The sequence below is a fragment of the Thunnus albacares genome, chromosome 14 (genome assembly GCF_914725855.1).
Source record: "Thunnus albacares chromosome 14, fThuAlb1.1, whole genome shotgun sequence".
Taxonomy (NCBI): Eukaryota; Metazoa; Chordata; class Actinopteri; order Scombriformes; family Scombridae; genus Thunnus; species Thunnus albacares.
In genome coordinates this window covers 14,633,808-14,655,370 of record NC_058119.1, presented here as the reverse complement: position 1 = coordinate 14,655,370, position 21,563 = coordinate 14,633,808, and the positions used below count along the sequence as shown (strand labels likewise).

The window sequence follows — 21,563 nt, the reverse complement described above, 5'->3', positions numbered from 1 at the left end:
AAGAATCAACTGCATGAAGACACTAGTGCCAATTATATTTTCTTATCCATCTTATTAACTTACCTGTGCATTCAAACTTCTTTGCAGGTGTAGTGAGCAGCAGTTTGCCCTCCATGCCCTGCGGACCAGCACAGCGGGCGATGCCAGGCTCTTTGTATCCAGTCTTCACCCAGTCAGACAGCCAGCGCAAGCGACAGTCACAGTAAAGCGGGTTGGCACCGATTGCTCTGATAGCACAAGAAAAAGAAAGTAGTGATTTAACAAATTCTGGCTATGTCAGTGCAGTACGATATATCACCAGCAGGTGTCTCTACACCTTTACCTAAAACAATCCATGCCAAACTCAACTATTACACAAGTAAAAACACTACTTCTCGAAGAATAAAACAGATTTAAAGTTTAATTCTCAATGCCACTTTGTGCTATACATCATCAGGCGGAGGGCCTCTCAATTATGGGCAAAGGTACGAACAGAAGGCACTCTTAACCACTTCTGTCATGGTGGTCGTGAATCAATGCCGCTCTGTCCTCCCGCTGGATGCACAAACACTCCTGAATCGATGCTGTTCCATTACGGTGGAACACAGGCTCATCTTTCAGGCAAGGCCAATAGCTGACACCTGACATCTGCTAACATGAAAGCCACTTGACTGTGACTGTGGATCAATGGCTCCCCTCCATCCAACCCTTCACCCCCCTGTCATGCAACCTTGACTGCTGTACTTCTACCCATGAAATGTCTTTGTTTAGTTCTCTCTATCCTTCCTTCCTCTTCTCCCCTCTGCACCTCCCCAACTCTGACACTGATAGGTCTATTGATCAGTGACTGTCAAGGGATGATGTGAATATCTAGCCTTGATGGCAGAGGGCACACTGCAGAGATACTTGTGTTTAGTTTTCATGTATGCACAACCACACAACGGCTACACACTGTACACGCGACGGACACACACAAAATTACAGGCATAAATAAACAAACACTAAAGTCTGTGGACCATGGAGAATCTGTATGTGTGTGTGTGTGTGTGTGTGTGTACGTGTGTTTTGGAGATGTCACGGAGAGATGAGACAGTAGAGGGGTCTGTGTGTTGCTTTAACCACAGGACTGCGGCTGATTAAGGGAGGGCTCGGCTCATGGGGAGCCCACCAAAGAGGACTACAGACAGGCCAGTGTGAGCCACACACTCTGGCTGTCTGACCAGACCCCCTCTGTGCCTGAGAGTATGCGTGCGTGCGTGCGTGCGTGCGTGCGTGCGTGCGTGCGTGTGTGTGTGTGTGTGTGTGTACATGTGTGTACATATTTACAAACTCAGTAATAAATGCAGACAGTATCACATAGGCTGCCATTGGGGCATACAGTTACAACTTACAAGTGGGAAAGTGAGGCCACGTCGGTGAAGATGCCGTCAGGAAGCTCTGAGATTTCGTTGCCATGGAGAGACCTTAGGGGGTGATGGAGGAAGAAGATGAGAAAATTTAAGAAATTAACAAATTTTCCACACAGGAAAAAAACAAAACTCTTGTTTGCAGCTTCTCTGGCATACAGTTTTTTGCTTTACTAAAACCAGAAATAACAGGACGACGTTTAGGAATATTTCACTCAGTGTTGGGTTGGCATTCTGAATGGGTGGTAGGTGGTTTGTATTTCTGGTTAAGCCATGTGCAGCTGGCAGAGATGTGAGGCTCTGTAAGTCTGGAAAAGACTGGTGTCAAGTTTCTATGTGCGTCTGGCTGGCAGGGCCAACATTGGTATGGAGGGAGGGGGGTGACAGAGTTGCACCACATCCAGGACAGTTAAAAACATGAATTGTTTGAGTAGACAAACAGGTATATTTATGTGCATGCATATTTGTCTGTTTATCAATATTTGCGTGCATATGCACAATTCTGTACATGCTGTTATCTTCCTTGCTGTTCTTTAAATAGAAAATAGGGTGACAAGCCAACATGGCTTAATGACTAGATGACTGATGGCTGTTGTAATCCGCCAGGTCATTACCACCTCCTACCCTCAGCTGACCGCATGCTAATGTTACCACAGCTCAGTCCACAGTACCAACACAAGACACATCTGCTCTCTATGCCTGGATGAAGAGAACCGATGTATAAACAGACTTTGTAACCCTACTTCTTACCCACTTTGATCTGTGAATTACCACTAAGCTGTGGAAGAGTCAGGGGAAAGCGTATAGTGAGCAAGGCTGGTCAATGTGAGGATACAGAGCCGTGCTTGAGTGGGAAAGGGAAAATATACAATGTAACCGTCTGAGACAACAACTTAATTGGCCTGTGCGCAGCAAAGAACGCTTATTAGTGTAGAGTGAGTAGCTGGGTTGGTGTGGTGGGGAATGGTTAGGATACAGAGGGCATTAAGCCAGCTGCAGTGTGCCAGCCAGGCAGAGCAAGCTCTCATGGGAGAAAGGAGCCAGGGAGTCTCCAGGAAGAAACCTGATCCGCTCTCCAACTAGCATTCTCTATGTCTATCTGTCTCTCTCTGTCTTTTTACTTTTCTTTTCTACAGCTGTATATCATTACATACATCACCCCATCTTACCTTTGTCTACTTATCTCTAAACTGGCATGAATCTCTGAATAAAAACTGCATTTGATGCATCGGGACAGGCAAAATGACGGTTTACGACCACAAAAAATTCAGCATTATGCTTGGAAAGGCACTGTGTGCGCAGGCTGCCCAGCTGAACTGAGCTCAAAATGTTCACACAGACTTTCTCACCTGCAACCAGTTAATAATATTTCATGATTTGGTGAGTTTTCTGGGCTGCATGTTTTTTGTTTTAGCTCTTGTTTTAAGTAACTCCTTACACTGGGATTTCTCATAGCATTGTATCCAACAATTGATTGAGAATATGTCTGTTTTGATTTCATTTAATGTTGCCTTTTGTTCTTTTCTGTTAGTTTTTTTCACACTATCATGCTCTTTCATATCACCTTCTCCTCTCCTACCCAAACCCTGGCGGACCACGCCCTGGTGCTCTCTCAGCTCACTCACCTCACACTTAATACCCAGCAGGCCAATTAGCAGCTTATTAATCCGCAGCACAAACCACAAACATCATACACACACACATGCACACACACATGTACACGATCACACCAAACCACACTACATCCATGCAAAGCTCAGACCCTCGGTCTGTTTGAAGCCGTGAGCGTTAATGATTCTTCTCCTCTTTACTGCTCTGTAAAGCCAAAGGTGCAGCTTTATAAAGGCTTTGGCACCTCAGTGTGTGCGAGTATGCATGAGTGTGTCCCGCTCTTCGGTGGCTTTGGCACCTCTCTGTGGTTTCTGTGAAGCTTCCAACTTTGAACTTTGAACCCGGTGTGGAGTCTTAAAGTTGAAACTATTAAATGGAGCTCATTGTCGCTTTAGTTTTGTTGCACCCCCACAGCCTTACTCAGTAAAGAAAAAAAGAAAAAAAAGGCACGCCACCGATTGACATTTAATGGGAGGCTTTTGATTGATCAGACCAGCAGTAAAGACATCAAAGTTTTCTGCTTCATTTGGACTCCCCGTCTGACTGAGACAATAAGGTAGTCCAGACAGTCTGTGCGTATATGTGTGTGTTAGTCTGAGCTTGTATATAGCTCTAAGTCTGTGTGTGTGTGGGGGGGCGGGCAGCGTTGGGGGAGGGCCTCACATGGCGTCTAACACACTTGCACTGGGAATATTTCAGAAGTGAAGGTGGCGTGAGTGAGTAAGAGCAGAAATAACGGACGCAGCTTCATTAGAGATCAAAGCAACACGCCCAGGCTAGCAAGGCGGCATCAGCTAATGATGACCGAGTTTCACTCTCATTCCACGCTAAAAGGGCTCTTACGCCTTGTGTCTCATAATGATCGGGGGCCTTAGTCGAATCCCGCCGTAAAAAGAGGCTTTGTTGAAGCTTTGTTGTCAGTAGTAAAAAGTGTGCCTGCTATGAGAACACATGGAAGGCCGATAAGTCTACTCCCACACACATACTAACGGGAACCAAGCCAATAGATGACAAACATGTAGGCACCAATGCACACACATACACACACACATATATACACACACAGATGCATGCATAATCTCGTAAGGAGTGCGGCTGGGCCTGGTCTCTGTTTCTCCCTCGCAGAACTAAACTGTACCTTTGAGTTAAACTGTGAGGCGTCCAGCTGCTGTATCTTTGGATGCCAGGTCCAAAGATTGGTTTGGTTTCGTCATCTATCTGTCTAACACATTTAGATTCTACATCTCGGTTATTTAGCAGACCAATTCATCCACAGGGAGCCCATGGTCATTGGGAGTGCACAATCAAAGACTTCATAACTTCATAAAAGCCCGGAGGCAGAGTCAAAACCATTACGGTTAGCGGGGCAAACATTCTCCGGTAATCAGTGTCAAAGTGATTTTGTGCAGTGGCTTGTGGGGGGGCGTGTTTGGCCCTGATGGCAAAGCAGTGATGAGCTTGGGGCGTTTAGAGGTGAACAGGCAGACTGGGCAGAAGACAAGTTGTGGGCAGCAGTATGAGCAACACTGCTGCCCCCATTGCTATTTAAACAGAAAAAATAGGTCGGAGGTTGTGTGTGTGTATGCGTGTTTATTCATAAGCTGTCATAACTGTTTATACAGTGTTTCAGTTCTCTGGAGTTAATCAAAGATTCTCAGCATCTGCTGCAGCCTCTCTGTAGTCAGTCCATGCTGCAAAAATATCCTCCTTAATAACTCATTTAGTCTGGTAGTGAGTCTTATCTTGTTTTAGAACATTTCGTTCAAAATAACTTCACTTGTTTCCAGTGAAGTCTCTGTTTTTTCAGCATTGTCTTGGAATATAGTGATAACAAAGAAAGATAATGTCACTCAAATGTTTGATTCGCATGAGAAAGAAGAGAAAATTTCTTCTCCCACTGCCTAACAAAGTGTTTCACATATTAAAAATAGAATTTTAAGGCTGAACAGTAAATTAGAAGACATACTAAGATGAACACACTTATATGTGTGCATGCATTTAAATATAAAAATAAACTCACAGCAGCCGGAGAGAGTGCAGTCCACTGAAGGCCATTTTGGGGATACAACGCAGGGAGTTGTAGCTCAGGATTCTGCAATGTAAAAATAATTACATATGTATGTATATAAAATGCATGTTTCCATCCTACTGTCAGCACCAGAATGAAATACTAGTTCTTTGGTCTAAGGGGCTGAGGTCTGCCAGGACTTACAGAGTGGTGAGCTGGCTCATGTTAGCGAACGATGAGTTTGTCAGAGAGTTGATCTTGTTGTTGCTCAGGTCTCTGAAAGGAAATGAGAGATGCATAAGCTCACCATACTAATCTGCACAGAGACACAGAAGGTGCAGAAAAAAAAAGACTTACACCAGCTGTAGATATTTGAAAGCAGACAGTTCCTTTGGCACAATACTGAACTGGTTTCCATCCAGATACCTGAAGAAGCAGACACACACATTTATCTCAGTAATAAAGCCAGTACACTTGAGAAATTATCTTGTTGTTGCCAGATACAAACACACACACTCTTTCAAATGTACAATACAATAATATTAACAATGCAATACTGAGACAAAATAAAACAAACCCTCTGCGGTCAACATTTTTAATGCATGTATCATCCAATACAGCCATTGCAGTGTGAATGGATGAAACAAAAATATAAAATATGACTTTTTTGCTACAGTAACCAACCAGTCTCCACTGTAGTTCACTTTCTAGATCATCTGTGTGTCTGTCATATTTTTCTTTGAGAATGTGAAATGTTACCATTCATTTAATATCTATACATTATAATACATATTATTATCACTATTGTTTTTCAAAGCCACGTTGAAGCCATGTTTATTGCAGTTGTTAGAATATTGCTAAAGCAAACTCAACATGTCCTGCAGCTGCTTCCCAGTAGAAATCTACCTTCATCTAAATTTACTGCTGAAGTATCCACAGGAAATGTTGCAGTTGAGTTGAGTTATTGTTAATGTGAGTTGCATATCTTGTGTTTGTTAGGTTTTGGCTGGTGTTAGAAGTTGATCTAATTCTAAATTTTGATACTGTGCTCTGCTTTTAGTCATTGGATCAGTTTTTACTCTAAACTGTGAACTGGTGAAAAGCTGCAGGCAGTTATTACAGTTTAGGTGAACATCAAACTTTCAACTTAGAACACTTTTTCCATGCTGTTGCAGCCAATTTAATCCCAAGATACACCAAACAGATGAATATTTTGTCTTGCGATTTTTTTTTTTTTAGAAAATTTGATACAATGTTATGTCTCATGCCTAGAAGTCAGGCTTATTGAGCATCTTAGTATTCCTATTCCACACACATACAGTACTGTAAGGTTATAAAATTACTTGGGCTGAATAACTGGATGAAGAGGGCACATTTTCCTGAATTTCCTATATAGCTGCAATTTTCCCGAATGTGACTCACCGCCCTACTTTTTGAGGTGACTGGGGTACACACACACATTTAAACATGTGTGTGCGTTCATACATGTGTGTGTTAACATGCTGATGTATGTACAAGCTACCCCAGTTGACACCATGCCTGCAGGGATGCAACCACCCTGCTGACTGCCAACACAAAGTGCTACCAGAGGGCTGTCACCTTGATAAATGGCTGATTTAAGGCCCAGTCCCTCTGAGCAAAGCTGCAGGCGCTTTCTCCTGCTATTGTTGTTGACAGCACACAGGACAGAGAGGGCAGGAGAGGGAGTGGGGGGGTTGCTGGTTAGTTAGGGGGGCCTTTGGGTTCAGAGGTAATGATAGGTAATGACGGTGCAGAGGACACTTGGGATAATGATGGAGTAGCAAACTCTCCAGATGACTAGATGAAAGCCCAGAACAGGGGGGCACACCTGGTCACACCTGCTGGGACAATGACAGGCCTTAAGGCTTGCACAGCGTGTGTGTGCATCTGTGTGTGTGTGTGTATGTGTGTGTGTGGTTAAGTCTGAACCACTTGGAGCAGTATTGGAAAGTTCCAGACCTATTCCATTCCCTCCCCTTTCCATTGAAGACTGCTCATTAAAATGTCCTCTTGCTCCCCTATGCTCCTGTGGACAGGCTTTTGGCCCTCACACAAAAATGCACACACACACACAAACACACACACACACTCTGATCCTTGGCTCTGAGTGTGAGAGTGACATCAGTGCTAGCCCTGAGGGCTACAGGGAGCACAGAAGAAGAATGTCTGAGAGAATAACTGCAGGGTTTATTGGCTCCTTTCCTCTTCTCTCTTCTCCAAATGATGAGATCTGTTTTCTTCGCCTCCACTGTTTTCACTAACACTTATCCCTTTCATACCTCCTAAGCTCCCCTCTATCTTTTTATACTGTCTCCTTTCCTTTCCAGGCCTTCAGGAGCAACAATACCTGAAACTCAAACTGATAAGATATAAAGGCAATTAGCATAATTCATGCCAAAGGGACTCACAGTTCAGTCACGTTTCTGGGGATGCCTTTGGGCAGTGCGTGGAGGTGCTTGTTACTGCAGCGCACCACAGTCTCCAGGCAAGTACATTCACTGGGACACTGGGGTCTGGGCACACAGCTTGACTCCTCTTGGCCTGGGAAAAAGAGGAGATATAGGAGAGTTAGATACAGAGAGGAGGAGAAAGGAGGAATGGGAAGACACAGAGAACAGCTCAAAGATGAACTGTGGAAAGAGTGGAAGCAAGACAAAGCACAAACAACACAATCCTTCAAGGCATTACTGAGACAATGAACAAAGAGGAAGTGAAAAATGTGAAAAGTAAAGCAGGACAGAGAGAGAGGAGCCTCACTAATGTAATATCGACCAGCAAGAGCAAAGAATGGAAGCTGCCCGAGGCCTGAAGACAAGTCTAACATTCATTCAGGTGCAAATAGGCTGACTGGTCAATAAGGCAAACAGCTCAATAGCTCCACTCAGCCCGGCATCGACTAGCAGCTTAGGAACTGCTGAGTAGCAATCTATTCAGTAAACAAAAGACCGGCACAATAGCGGTCATTATTTAAGATGATCTCAGACACTTTAAGCAGCTCTTGTTCATAACGTATTGTGGAGCAAAGTGCAACGTTAAAATCTTCATCAGTCAGGCCCAGACAGGTTAGTTTCACACAGTGGAGGTCATCTACTATATTGAAGATGTTTATCTCCTTTCAAAGAGACAGATCACCTAATTTAAAGTGGAGAAGCTGCAACGAAACTTCATATACACTCTAAATAAGGACATACATCAGTAGAGAAACTGCGAAAAGCTACTCGAAGAGCAGTTGACTCAAATCAAGATTGCTAGCTGCATGTCTTTGTACCACCACCCACCTTCCTCACAGCGGAAATCAGGCAGAGCCACATCCTGCAGAGGGATCTCCTTCAGGAAGGCGGGACGTTGGCAGCGAGGGTTACCTGTAACAATCTTCCTACTCCTCAGCCAATCACCGAGCCAGGACAGCTGACAGTCACAGTTGAAGGAGTTGGCCAAAAGGTTACTAGGAGAAAGCAAGCGTGAGAGAGAGATTGTAAGAGCGCTGAAATTTGAAATGTAGTTATAGGTGAGTATGTGTGTGTGTATGCCAGGGTCTTACAGGGTGGAGAGGGTCTGCAGAGTGTCGAAGGCTCCAGGAGTGATGGTGGTCAGCTGGTTGTCGTACAGAGACAGCAGACGGACGTTGTGCAGCCCTGTGAAACTGTCGTTGTGGACACAGCTGATCTTGTTGTTCCTCAGCATCCTGACATAAAAAGAAATTAGATACTTAACTCTAATAATCTGAAATATTATCTTGTGTTTCACAAGTATAGACATACCTGAGAGTGTGATTTTTGTGTGTGTGCATCACTTACAGCATGCGTAATCCCTCAAGGCCACGGAACATTCCACTTCGGACCGAGTCAATCTGATTGGCTGTGAGGTGCAGCTCATTGACGGATGACGCACCTTCAAATGCTCCATCCTCAATCTCTGTGATCTTGTTGTTGCTGAGGTTACTGCAGAAAACAAGGCGTGTCAGATGATTAAATTATAACTCTCAACAATTAGAGAATAATTGTTTGAAGCTAAAGTTTAAAGGGAAAATTAAAGTTTCACTTACATTTTCTTTAGCTGGGAAAGGTTCTTAAAAACTCCAGTTGCCTCCAGAGTGGTGATCTCATTGTTGTTGAGGCGGCTAGAGACAAAAGATTGAAAAAGTTGAACCATACAAATAAAACAATCTATTCAAATTTAAAGCTCTTTTAAAATATTCAGTGGCAATCATAAAAAAGTGTGAGTTTTTGAATTTGCTTGGTCTACAATTTTGTATTTCATTCAAATCAAATCCAAGGCTTCATTTCTTTTCATTCTATGTCTGTTCAGTCTGTTTCAATGTACAACAGACTTTTTTCCTAATGCCTTACAGCTCAGAGGTGGATGCTGGGATGTGCTCAGGGATCTTGGTGAGCTTCAAGTTGGAGCAGTCCACTACATTTGACTCACAGCGGCACTTAGGAGGACACACTGGATCACTATTACAGGCATTATTCAGACGGGTGTCCTCTGTACCTGAACAGGGGAAAAAACGCAAAAAGATACACTGATGTAACACAAAACTAAACCATGCACAATTATATCAGCCTCCTCCTTGTACCCACACATGCATTTCACTTTCCCATGATGCTCTTAGTCACGCATCTGGTCGCTCTGCAGCTGTATGTCAGTAGTTTGTCCTGTTGTGACCTAAGCGACTGCTTTGTTAACTAATTTGACCTGAAGTGCCCTAAATAACACCCTGCAGCTCTCCTACCATTCATAGGAGGGATATGAGTGAGTGGGGGCAGGAGTAAGTTATTTCCGAGAGGTGATAGAGTGGGAGCAGTGGGGTGAAAAGAACAGTAGCAGGGGAGATTGAGATAGGGATGCCAAAGAGGATTTGGGCAGCCGGCTTCAGTGAAGCAGAGTACCCAGGAGAGGGAGAGAGGATGGTGAGAGAGAGATAGATGAAATAATGCACAGGAAAGTAGACAGACAGACAGGTGGAGTCAAAGGAGATGAGAGAGAGAAAAAGAAAAGGGAGGGCATGAAGGACATAAATGTATGCAGGAAAGCAGGAGGGAAAGGAGAGAGAGAAGACAGATGAGAGAGAAATGAAAGGTGAGTGGCACAGGTACAGAGAGACGTCTGTCCTGATGGAGGAAGAGCAAGAAGAATGAGGCAGCGTGGGGAGTGTGGGACGTTTTCCTGCACCTCCTCTGTCTATGAATAGACGTTACGTGCCAAAAAGCGTGCTGCCAGTTACATCATGGTTGCTCAATAATGGAACAGCACTGGGAGCCACTTAGAACAGTGTGTGTGTGTGTGTGTTTGTGTGTGTGTGTGTGTCTGAGGGAGTGTGCATTGTGTCTCAGTGTCTGTGTATATATAAGTGTGTATGTGTGCGTGTACAGCTTATGTGTGTGCACATGTTCCATTTAGAGGGAACAGCCCAGCGTTTTCTGTTAGGATAACATTTTGTGTCCCGTCCTCTTTTTGCATGCTCACATCGGTGCACCTCTCAGAGTTTTGGAGATGACATCAGCGGGACACCGTGGGGCACCCAGACCAAAGTCATGAGCAGGAAAACCTCAAACAACTAGGACAAAATCCTACAGCAGTACAGCAGAGTATCAAGAATCTATCCAAATAAATGGAATGCCATTTGAAACCATAACCTAACCCCAAACCCTCATCGCTGACTTTATTAGAATACGTTTGGACACGTTTAGAGTGAATTGCATTCACAGAAATGACTTCCTCTGGCTGCCAGTGTAAAAACTTTCCCTGAAGCTGTGTCCCTTCTTAGCGTTGGCCCATTGGAGGGTGCAGATAGACACAGCAAAGCAGGTCATTAAGGAACTTTCCCTCACTTGGCCAGACAACAGGAAAAGGCATTTCCTGCTAGAAAGGAAGCAATGAAAGTACAGCGCAGCGCTTTGATCCTGAGGATGTAGAGGAGCCAGGGGAGATTCGTGAGCCTGAGTCATCGCCGTCGTCACAAGTGCGTGGTGGCGACACTTTTACTGTCAGCAGATTTAAACGAAAGAGGAGAAGACACAGAGGAGAGGAATGAGGTTTTTCCTTTCCGAGGCGCAAAATGACTCATCACTGAAGTTGTAGAAGTTCTCATAATTCCTTGCAGCTTGGTTCCTCATTATCAATGTATTATGGAATCCCATCCTGTCAGTGATTGTGTGTGTGTGTGTGTGTGTGTGTGTATGTATATGTGTATAATGTGGAGGCTTTTATTGTTATCATTCAGGGAGGGTGAAATTCTCATTAATCACATTTGGCTTTGATCTTCCTTCTGCTTACATAGTACTCCCATTTGTTCTCTAAGCCAGTGTAGAGCTTTATCTCAGCTTAGCACACAAAGACACATTCATTTACACGCATGCACACACACACACACGCACACACAAGCATCCACACAACACACAGGCACACACAGAGACACACACACACACACACATACACACACACACACACACACACACACACACACACACACACACACACACACACACACACACACACACACACACACACACACACACACACAGAGTTTGACACACATCACTGCTCCTCCTAGTTATTTTCTTGGAAGTGCTCTTGTTAAGAGGTCCGGAAACATCCGCTGATAGGAATCTGGGTCCTCTGGTGGGCTTTATTTTCTTTAGCTTTTACTGATAGAAAGGACACACTTTCCTTCCCCTCTGTCCTTCTCTCCCTCCCTACTTTCTTTGCCCCTCTTGGTGAGTGACTGTGCTCATGCCAAAGCAAAGAGCCACTTCCTTTTGACTCTATCTGCTGAGACTGTTAGAAAAACAGACCCGAGGAGAAACAGACGCACTCGCACATATATCACATTAAAATGCACAAATGCACACCTCATGGGCCCAATTTGCTGTTCTCACATACATAAATACATACGGTGCAGCCACCACCAGCATTCAATCTTCAACCAATTTTCCCCCAAAATGCCCAGTGAACTTCATCCTACCATCATCAACATTAAAGGATGATTCTGGTTTGTTTTTTATAGTTTTGGTCATTGTTTCAAGAAACAGTGGAGGTAAAACCAAATGTGAGTCCATCAGCAATGTTGGTAATAACCCCTCTTGTACAGTAAAACTGTTTGCACACAGCTATGGCAAGTACAAGGCAAGATGCAAGTAAGTCAAAGTTGAAATTGGAAGTCAGTCGTACACTGCGATGGATGTTAACACCAGACCTGTGGGTTCATTTAAAACCTGTATGCTCATCTGACTGCTTACGTTTCTTGCCCTGACTTATTTTTAACAAAGTTGCCATGTTCCCAGTTCTCAGTAATTAGCTTAGTAAATAAAATACCATGAATGATGACAAAACTGCGCATTATAAGACCCAAGTTGTAATAAACTGGAATTATCCTTTAACCTATGGCAGAATTTGATTTAAATGAACGATGAGTAATGGAAAAACTGATGCCCGCTACATGGTTAAGGGTGAATAATTAAAGAAAAGAGGAAGACAATGATAGGTGTGAACATTTACGAGCCACTCACCTGGGATGAAGTACTGCTCTTTGGCTGTGATGGAGAAAAGAAAGAGGGACGGATGTCAGTGAGACCAGTCTGGTCTGCATAGCTGTGGTCTCGCTATGCTTCAGAACAGTCATATATAGGGCTTATATATGACGACACATGACTCACATGGCACATGACTGTAAAACAGAGTAGCCTAAGACTATCTCTGTATAATGGCAATGTGGGGAAACGTAACAATGTTAAAAAGTGGTAAATATTTGGCTGTTGCTAAGGAAGAGTGACAAGGGGGAAAGACAGTGAAAAAGTAAGAAAGAAAAAGACAAAAAAAAGGAAAGAAAAAAGAAAGAGAAAAACACATGGACCCCCTTCTTTAGCAGGTCTAGCCAAACGAGTGAGGCTGTAAAGAAGTGTGAAACCTCAGCAGAGTGCAGAGTGCCAGACAGCACTGCACAGTGCATAAACACAATAGTAGGCACAGGGTGGAGAGAGAGGGCATGGTGAGGCCTGGCTAGTGCAGTGCGGAGGAGTGAAGGAATGAGGGGGCGTGAAGGAAACCTGAACCTGGCAGGCAGAGAGCGGTGAGTGGGCAAGGGGAGATGGAGGAGAGATGGCTGGGAGGAAGGGAAGCCTGAGACTGGCAGAGGGCAGAGGAATGGTGGGCACGTACAGAAACTCTAGCCCTTATACCAGCTTCGACTGGTGATCTCAGCTCACTGCGGCTTGAATGTGAAACCAGACTCACAATGTGGTAATATGGAGGGGAAGTAGAGAAACAGAGAACGATCCCTCTCTCCTTGGCCCCAAGTTCGTCTGGGGAGATATTGATTGAGGAGCACCGGCACAGCAAATGATAGGCTGAATAAAACCTTTTGCCAGGAATGATCACTCATTATAGGTGCTGAGAGGTAGAGGGAACAATGCAGAGATAAAAGCCGCTCCCAGCGGAGAGAAAGAGAGAAGGTAAGAGTATAGCAGTGAGAGACAAGTGGAATAAAAACAACAAAGCCAGTCTGAGAGATAAAGAGCCCAAGAGAGTAATAAGAGAGAGACATTTGGAGACAGTGACGCTGAGCCACCAGCCTACCGGAGCAGCGGAATTTCTTGCTCTTAATCTGTCCGATGCGTTTGTTTGCCAGTCGGCGAGGGCTGGCGCAGCGGGCACCGCTGGTCTCGATGGGGTTTGAGCGCAGGTAGTCAGCCAGCCACTTCAGATTACAGTCACAAATAAATGGGTTCTGGGCCAGGTGACTGGAGAACAGAGAGGGAGGGGGAGATGGTAAGAGAGGAATATAGAAGAAGAAAGGAAAGAAAAGAACCCACATTAAAAAACTGATGGGATAAACACCAAGAAAGAAGTATGTATACATTTGGACATTGGAGTCACAGACTTTGTACAGACTCTTACCAGAAATTGTAGAAACAAATAGTGGGGGATAATTTAATATTATTGTGTACTGACTCTAAGTTGTAAACTATATCATAATGATATAATCTTATCATTTAAAGGAACAGTTTCATATTTTGGGAAAAAAGCTTATTCCCTTTCTTGCTGAGAGTTAGATGAACAGATTGATACCACCCTTATGTCTGCATGGTAAATACAGAGCCTCCAGCAACAGCCAGTTAGATTAGCTTATAATAAAGACTACAAATGGAGAAACAGCGAGCCTGGCTGTGGACTTCAAGAATGCAAATAAAGCGTATTTCCCAAAATGTCAAACTATTCCTTTAATGTCTGACAAATTTCTGTTACTGTTATTGAATCTAAGCAAGCCACAAACCCACAAAAACAAACTGCATTGCTTTGAATATTAATTTGAATAATAATTTTATAGGTGACTTTGCAGACATTTTCTAAATTGTGATAAACACTCTTCTTATGGTCACTTTGGAGCCTGCAGTTTGAGGTGCTGCTGAATGTATTTTGTTGGTTATATGTTTTGAATATCTAGTCATTTACTATATCATTGATATAGTAAGTGGGGTGGACAAAATATTAGAAATACCTCTCAGTAGAAAACAATACTGTTAAAACAGCACACCTCAAACTAGTACATAATAAACTGGCAACTGAGTGCATATAGATAGATATTAGAAAATATTTGATTTGAAATATCGATTTCAACCATAACACCAGACTCTGCTTCAGTTCAATGAGTGTGTGTTGTCAGGAATGCTGTTGCAGCCATCCAAATTATGTGGTGGATTTGGATGACCAGAGACCAGCGGTAAGACTCTACATGTATTTTTACACCATGTTCAGAATGCAGGCAAAACAAGAGGCTCATTTTAGACTGAGACCATGAAACCCAGTGCCCCCCATATGTTTTCTATGTGTCTGGTGAGCCAAAGGGCAGCACTATCTATCCGTCATCTCCAACAGGTGTCTTGTATGCGTGTGTACGGAACTGATCAACATGCAGCATGTTTCAGAGCTGCTAGACACCACAGTGTGAGGTCTGTATTGATAACAGTGTGTGGTTTGCCTTGTTTATTGGAACAGAAAAGAAAGGAGAGACATTCATTTTAGCCAGAATAGGTGCTGTCTGAGCAACGGCAGTGGAAAGAGTGGGTGTGGTGTGAGCTGTTTTTGATCTTGATCTGAAGCTGTGTGTCTCCACGTCTTTGTGAAGATGATAGATTTACTCTCCTCTCTACCTTATCATTTCATTCCTGTTAATTAATTAATGTGATCACACAGGACCTGCGAGTAAACAACTTCTGTGTTGGCTCATGTTTTATGGTGAAGGCTCAGTATGTGTCAGAGCATGTACGGCAGCACACACGTGTGTCTGTGTTTGACTCACAGGGTCTGTATAGCTCGGAGCGAAGTGAAGGTGCCCTTGGCGAGGGTTTGGATCTTGTTGTCATAGAGCGATAGCAGCGAGAGATTCTGCAGGTCCTGGAAGGCATTGGCACGAACGCAGTGAATCTTATTGGCATTCAGCAACCTGGGAGAAGAAGGAATGAAAAAAAGAGGGAGGGATGAGGGGGGAGAGGAGAAACAGAGAGGAAGGAAAGGAGAAGAGGGAGGGAAGCAGCTTGTCAGAGTTTCTTTATGCATTCATTCATTATGCATTCCAACTAGAAAACTATGCACAGGTACAAAGTTTATTTGAAGGTTATGACTCCTTTACTGAGTGGGAGTTAAGGGATTCTGGTATTCAGTATATGTCTGCAGTGCATCAGCAGAGTGCGTGTATGTTCCACTTACAGCAGTTGCAGGGCGTAGAGGCCGTCAAACACCCCCTTGGGCAGGTCGGTGATCTTATTTCCATACAGCACGCTGAGAAATCACAACACAGACGTGCTTTAGACACGGGAAACGACAACCAAGACGATAATTATGCACACATACATGCACAAACTCTGCTATGGGGTCACTTACAGGGAGTTGAGGGAGCGCAGGCCCTGGAAGGCATCAGGGGCTATCTCTGAGATCTGGTTGTTACTCAGGTCTCTGTGTGAAAGAGGACGGACAATTCAAGTCAAGGAGATGGAGGAATTTGTTCAAGTTTGGTGAAGAAGTCAAAGATTAAATTGGTTTCCTCTGGGGGGTTTGACCCCACTGTCACTGGATGTCACCCTCACAGGAAGCTGAAGTGGATGTAAAGCCCCTGCTTGTTGCTGGCGAGTGGGGAGGAAGTAAATGTAGTGTGAGTGGGATGAAGATGAGTTCCAGCTCTTTCCCATATTTGATGGTGCATCCCTTCAAGGGATTTGATGAAATGGAGCGGGATAGAGTCTCCTAGCCAATCAAAACATTTACTTGTATTATTTGTGGCCTATCAACTAGCCCTGTGTTGTCTCATGATGTGTGTGTGTGTGTGTGTGTGTGTGTGTGTGTGTGTGTGTGTGTGTGTGTGTGTGTGTGAGTAAAAATGGGGTGTGTGGCTGAAATCCAGAGCAAAATACAGTAGACTGCCTCTGAACATAGCTGTTGTTAATAGGATCCACAGGCCTCTCCCCACAGGATAACCACTAAGCCTGTGTGTCTATGTGTTTATGTGTGTGTGTGTCTGTGTGAGTAAATGCAACAGTAAAATAAGAACAGTGGGACAGAAAGTGAGAAAGACAGATGGAGAGAGAGAGTTAATGGAGTATGTGGACTGAACTCCAGTCGACTGGATACCTTTGAAGGAAAATCATCATGTGGTGAAGAAGAGGGATATTTTCTCATTTGGGGGTAACAGTTAAATAAGTACCCATTTGTCTTCTTGCAAAGGACTGAGGTTTCCTGGAAATGAAAATGCAGTGAAAGGAGCCAACATCTGCACTGGTGTGTGTCTGTAAACTCAGACACTAGTGTGTTTGTGTATGTGTCGGTGTGTGAGGGCTATTACTGCATCCCTGTCTTAAGGAGTGGTTCATGTGTAGGTCATCCAAACTAGGACAAGGTGAAAGAGAATGTGTGTGGCTGGCATTTACTGGGATAAGACGACACACAGGGTCAGGAGAGGCATTACACACATACCTGCACACGCCATAAATAAGCAAACAAATGCACAACCATGGACACAAAAGCCTATATATAACTTTTACTTACCCAATGTTCCCTTTTTATCAAATATTTAAGTACTAATATGCCAGAACAAGCCACTAAAATGTAAAACATACATATTAACATCTGTAGAACATGACCCAGGAGGGTGACCATATTCAACATGATGTATCGGTGCTGTCTAGACACTCTTTGTACTGAGGTTGTTGGACACAGGACCGACTGGGCCAGTGAGGGCACGCAGCCAGCTGAATCAACAGAGCCGCCAAGGGTCAACACAGACATGCAGCCGTGCATTGTTGTTGCTAAATGCAGAATCAGCAGCAACAGTAGCAGGTCATGTCTGTTTGGAGGACCAGATGGAAGACATTCTTACTGCCATTAGATCTGGTTTGTTTATTTTCTATAAAAAACAACGATTTCTATATAGATATACAATATTAATAACATCGATTAAAGACAAATTACATTTTTGTCACACCCATTTAGTTTTGGAGTTCATTTTGATTAGATTAGATTAGATTAGATTATTTTGATTTATTTACTTTTATGTAAAAACCTAACCCGTTTTGAGTCTGTATGATTCACATTTTTTGCATGTACAGTGAGAAAAAAAATCTTTCATTCTTGCTTTTACTTTTGTAGATATAAGCATCACATTTTTGTAAAATCAGGATAAGGGGAGCTAAAATGAAATAGCAGTTTCATTGATACTAGAGTACTCTAGTCTTACAGTAAGGGCTGGCCAGACTTGCCTTGGACCAGCCCCTAGTTATGCTGCTATAGGCCTAGACTGCTGGGGGACTTCCTATGACGCACTGAGCTCCTTTCTTCTCCTCCTCCTCTCCATCTGTACGTACTCATGTACCATTAATGCATGTTACTAACTTGGCTTCTTCCTCAGAGTTTTTGTGCTTTCTTGTCTCACAGGTTCCTGTGGATCATGGTCATGGACCACCAGGTTACGGATTTCAAGCTTCTGTGGGTTGTGGACCCCGTGCTGCTGTGATCCTGCTCGATGCCCACGCCTGCTATAATTATTATTATTAGTCATATTTCTAATATTATTATTGTTGTTACTGTACTTCTCTGTGTCTCTCTCTCTCTCTCCTTCTTTCTGTCTCAACCCAACCGGTTGAGAGAGAAAGAAGGAGGGAGGTTAACCGAGAGACCGGTTAAAGGGGAGTTTTTCCTTGCTGCTGTCGTCAAGTGCTTGCTCATGGGAGCATGTTGGGTGTCTGTAAATTAAAGCGTATGGTCTAGACCTGCTCTTTGTGAAAAGTGCCCTGAGATAACTTCTGTCGTGATTTGATGCTATATAAATAAAATTGAATTGAATTGAAGTAGTAAGTACAATTTGTTAATGTGTTAATATTTAGAGTTGTTGAATCTGTGAAACTGTCATCATATTAACTTGTATAAAGAACTTGTATAGAAAGAAAACCACATATCATATTTGATTATCCCATTTTGCTGAAGAACAACAAAAATGCCATGCCACCTATTTAATTGAAGAGTTTCCTTCACTTTCACTTTAACATAAAAACTTGATCAGGTTGAGTTGGCATGGCGTTTTTTGTAATCACAGTAAAGAAAAGAAGTTTTTCCATTCATTTTTGCGCATTAAAGAATAATTTGAGATTTCCCTGGCACTACAATGAGATAGCTGCTTCAGCTGTACTTCTCTGTATTCACCTCATTTGAACTTAAAACTGTCCCTAGACTTGGATGATAAAACGGTATGGAATCCTTTAAGAAGGGTAGAGAAACTCCCTGACCTTCCGTTTCCTCCGTCTTCCTGCTGCTATGTCGGTCAGGCCTGGTGGTGTTGGCGTTATGGGTTTGGCCGACTGGTGTGTGCTGGCTGGGTGACTGGACGGCTGGCTGTCAATGGGTGAAAAACCACTCCGTCTCAACTACCAGCCTGTCAGTGCTCATTCCCACAGAGAGTGAAGCCTCAGCCCTCATTCCAGCACACTCTCCGTCCCATCATCATCCCAGCCACAGTTTACAGTTTGCCCACGCAGGCACAACACACACACAGTCCGGACAACACTAGCCAGGGGAATACCAGCGCACACCAATGAAAGATGAGAGCTGTTATTATGCTCATGTAGCATCTGAGTGCTTGCTTTCCATGCCACCCCAAGTCTGAGAACAAGAATATGTTCTTTAGGCGCAGACAAAATAAATACTTCATGCTCCTTAGCAGAGGAATGAGACAACTGCCAATTGTCGCTTCTTTTTCCAGCCCTCAACCTCTTGTTCTCATCTGTATTATTTAGCCCTGAGGTGAGTGTACTGCTGTACTTACATCCTACGCAGTTTCTTGTAGGGAGAGAAGGCTCCGGGAGGAACAGACTTAATCCCATTCTGCTCCAGACGTCTGGAGAAAAGAGAAGAGGAGATACCATCAGTTAACCAAACAATAGACTTCTCCATGGCAACAGAGCTGAGTAATCCCCCATCACCTCCGACCCTTGGTGATTGGCCTGATTATATTAGCGGAGATCTATTCCCCAGCTGTAATAGGTCCAGGCATGTGAGAGTCATAACATCCTCAGAACCAATAAACAGTCTGAATACTAAAGTGCTGTGGACTAAATACTAAAGTGCTCATGGAAAAGGCCTTGTCTCAGTTTGTGGGAGGGTGTTAAGGCCTTCAGCTAAAAGTCATATTTCTTTTTGATGTAACATTTATAGTTTCCAGCACTTATGTTCTCATATGAGATCCTGAAATCAATAATGATCTCACTTGTTCTTGTAAAATTTGTCTTCATCCTCTGGGTGTCTCCAAAGTGTCCACTGAAACCTTTGCAGCGAGGTGAAATATGACTACTTTTAGTTTACTTTTTCCAGTGAGCCTAAGAGCTGCTGAAGCAAAGTTTGTCAGAATCTCACTTTACAGACAGTCCAAAAATGTGAATGAATGAAAACACACACAAACATACGCTTGGTCACTTAGTACAGAACAGTCACAAACCCTAATCAGTCTCAGATGGTCTTAGGGAAACAGACATCACTAAACCCCATTAGTGTGGGCATGCATGGCTGTGTGTTTCAGGCCGGCTGCTACTCGGTCCCAGACCAATTCCCTGGTGTAGCTGGCAGAGGGCTGTTTATCTGCAGGTCAGTTCACAGCTTTTAAAACTGTCCTTAACAAGGCTTAGCAGAGCCCGGAGGGAGCCAGCTGTGGGTCTGTCTGGTTGTCCTGCCATACCGCCTCCCAGCAGAGCAACTGGCTGCAGGAACAGGGGACATGGGCCTGTGTGAGGTGTGGTAGGCCAGTGGCTACAACTGGGCTAGTGAGGGAATCCAAAGATCATTAAAATGCCATTTCTCACCACAGGGAAATGAGAAATATTTAAAAATCTGCAAAACCCCTTGGCAAACAGAATGTTGTTGATAGATTTAAAAACCCCCTCTTAAAAGTATTTGATTACTTGGGGCAGGAATATTTCCACATGATTTAATTATTCTATTAGATCCATTTAAAATTTACTACGCGCCTCTTAGGCCTCCTGCATGCGATGTTTATGTCTACTCATGGGGGGTAAATGTTTTGTTAGACAAGAACCACAGCCACTTAACAGTTTTGAGTTTCTAAATTTTTCAATCAAGAATCTTACCCCTTTAAAGGAGTGGCCTCTGTTTATAGAGCGATATAAGAGCACAATTGACATTCTTAGGATAGCAGTGATTCCAGACCACAGATTCCTGTGGTGGACGTGTTCTCTCTGTCTGTTTTTCTCTGCCTGTCCCAATGTGTCCGTGGATTTACAGCAGAGTGACAGCGCTGTGGTTCCTCTGCCCTCACCATGCGGCAACGTGGTGGGCCAAGTGGCTTTAGCGCCTTCTCTCATCAACCAGTTGGTCTGACTGGTCCAAACCAGTCTGGCACTTAACTTGCTGTTTGCATGTGTTTCAGTTTCAGAGCTCGTTGTGTACGTGCATGCCTACATGCTGTGGTACTCCAATGTGTGTCAGTGAATAAGAAAACCCTGTCTGACAAAGCCAGACAAGGGCACACAATGCTGTCTGACAACTTTTTAGCCTTCAAATTGTCACTCCTCAGTGATCGATATTTGCAAGCAACTAAATCCCTCCAATCAACAAAGGGGCTGATCCGTCCAATCGGCGGAGAAAAAAAGAAACAATCTGTCAGAGTTGCCTTCAGACGGACAATCAATGGCTCCCATCCAATTTATCAGACTGAACATTTGTATGTGTGTCTGTCTATGTGTGTCTGTGAGCTGGTGTTTGTGTCAGCCCAATCAATGGTCTTCATCCTTTTCATTAAGGTCTGAGCATGGTTTTCATTAAGGGGAAACACATTATGCCTTTGGGTATTCAGCCAGTGTGTGCGTGAGTCAGAAATGGATGGCAGGACCGCAGCGGCAGATGAAAGGCGCAGAGAGGGGGGGATTTTTATGGCAGAGTTCAGTCATTGCAGACAGAGACTATGGTGCATAATAATCTGTTGTGGTAGTGTTTAGGCTAACTGGGCCTGGTCTCACAAGAGAGGAGTACAGAAACCAGCTCAC

At 43.8% G+C, this 21,563-nt stretch overlaps 1 protein-coding gene across 2 annotated transcripts in view; it reads right to left on the bottom strand.

The window, feature by feature from the left end:
- The window catches only part of slit1a (slit homolog 1a (Drosophila)), an 88,551-nt gene that overhangs the window by 5,287 nt on the left and 61,701 nt on the right, over positions 1–21,563 (bottom strand). For both annotated transcript variants that reach the window (XM_044373069.1, XM_044373070.1), the window contains exons 10-26: positions 19,334–19,405; positions 15,907–15,978; positions 15,733–15,804; positions 15,326–15,469; positions 13,603–13,766; positions 12,537–12,560; positions 9,375–9,519; positions 9,071–9,145; positions 8,823–8,966; positions 8,567–8,710; positions 8,304–8,470; positions 7,434–7,566; positions 5,362–5,430; positions 5,209–5,280; positions 5,017–5,088; positions 1,371–1,442; positions 64–227 (exon numbers count right to left, since the gene is read on the bottom strand). In XM_044373069.1, coding sequence (XP_044229004.1) covers positions 64–227; positions 1,371–1,442; positions 5,017–5,088; positions 5,209–5,280; positions 5,362–5,430; positions 7,434–7,566; positions 8,304–8,470; positions 8,567–8,710; positions 8,823–8,966; positions 9,071–9,145; positions 9,375–9,519; positions 12,537–12,560; positions 13,603–13,766; positions 15,326–15,469; positions 15,733–15,804; positions 15,907–15,978; positions 19,334–19,405 — 1,805 coding nt within the window. The remainder of the gene's footprint in view (positions 1–63; positions 228–1,370; positions 1,443–5,016; positions 5,089–5,208; positions 5,281–5,361; positions 5,431–7,433; positions 7,567–8,303; positions 8,471–8,566; positions 8,711–8,822; positions 8,967–9,070; positions 9,146–9,374; positions 9,520–12,536; positions 12,561–13,602; positions 13,767–15,325; positions 15,470–15,732; positions 15,805–15,906; positions 15,979–19,333; positions 19,406–21,563) is intronic.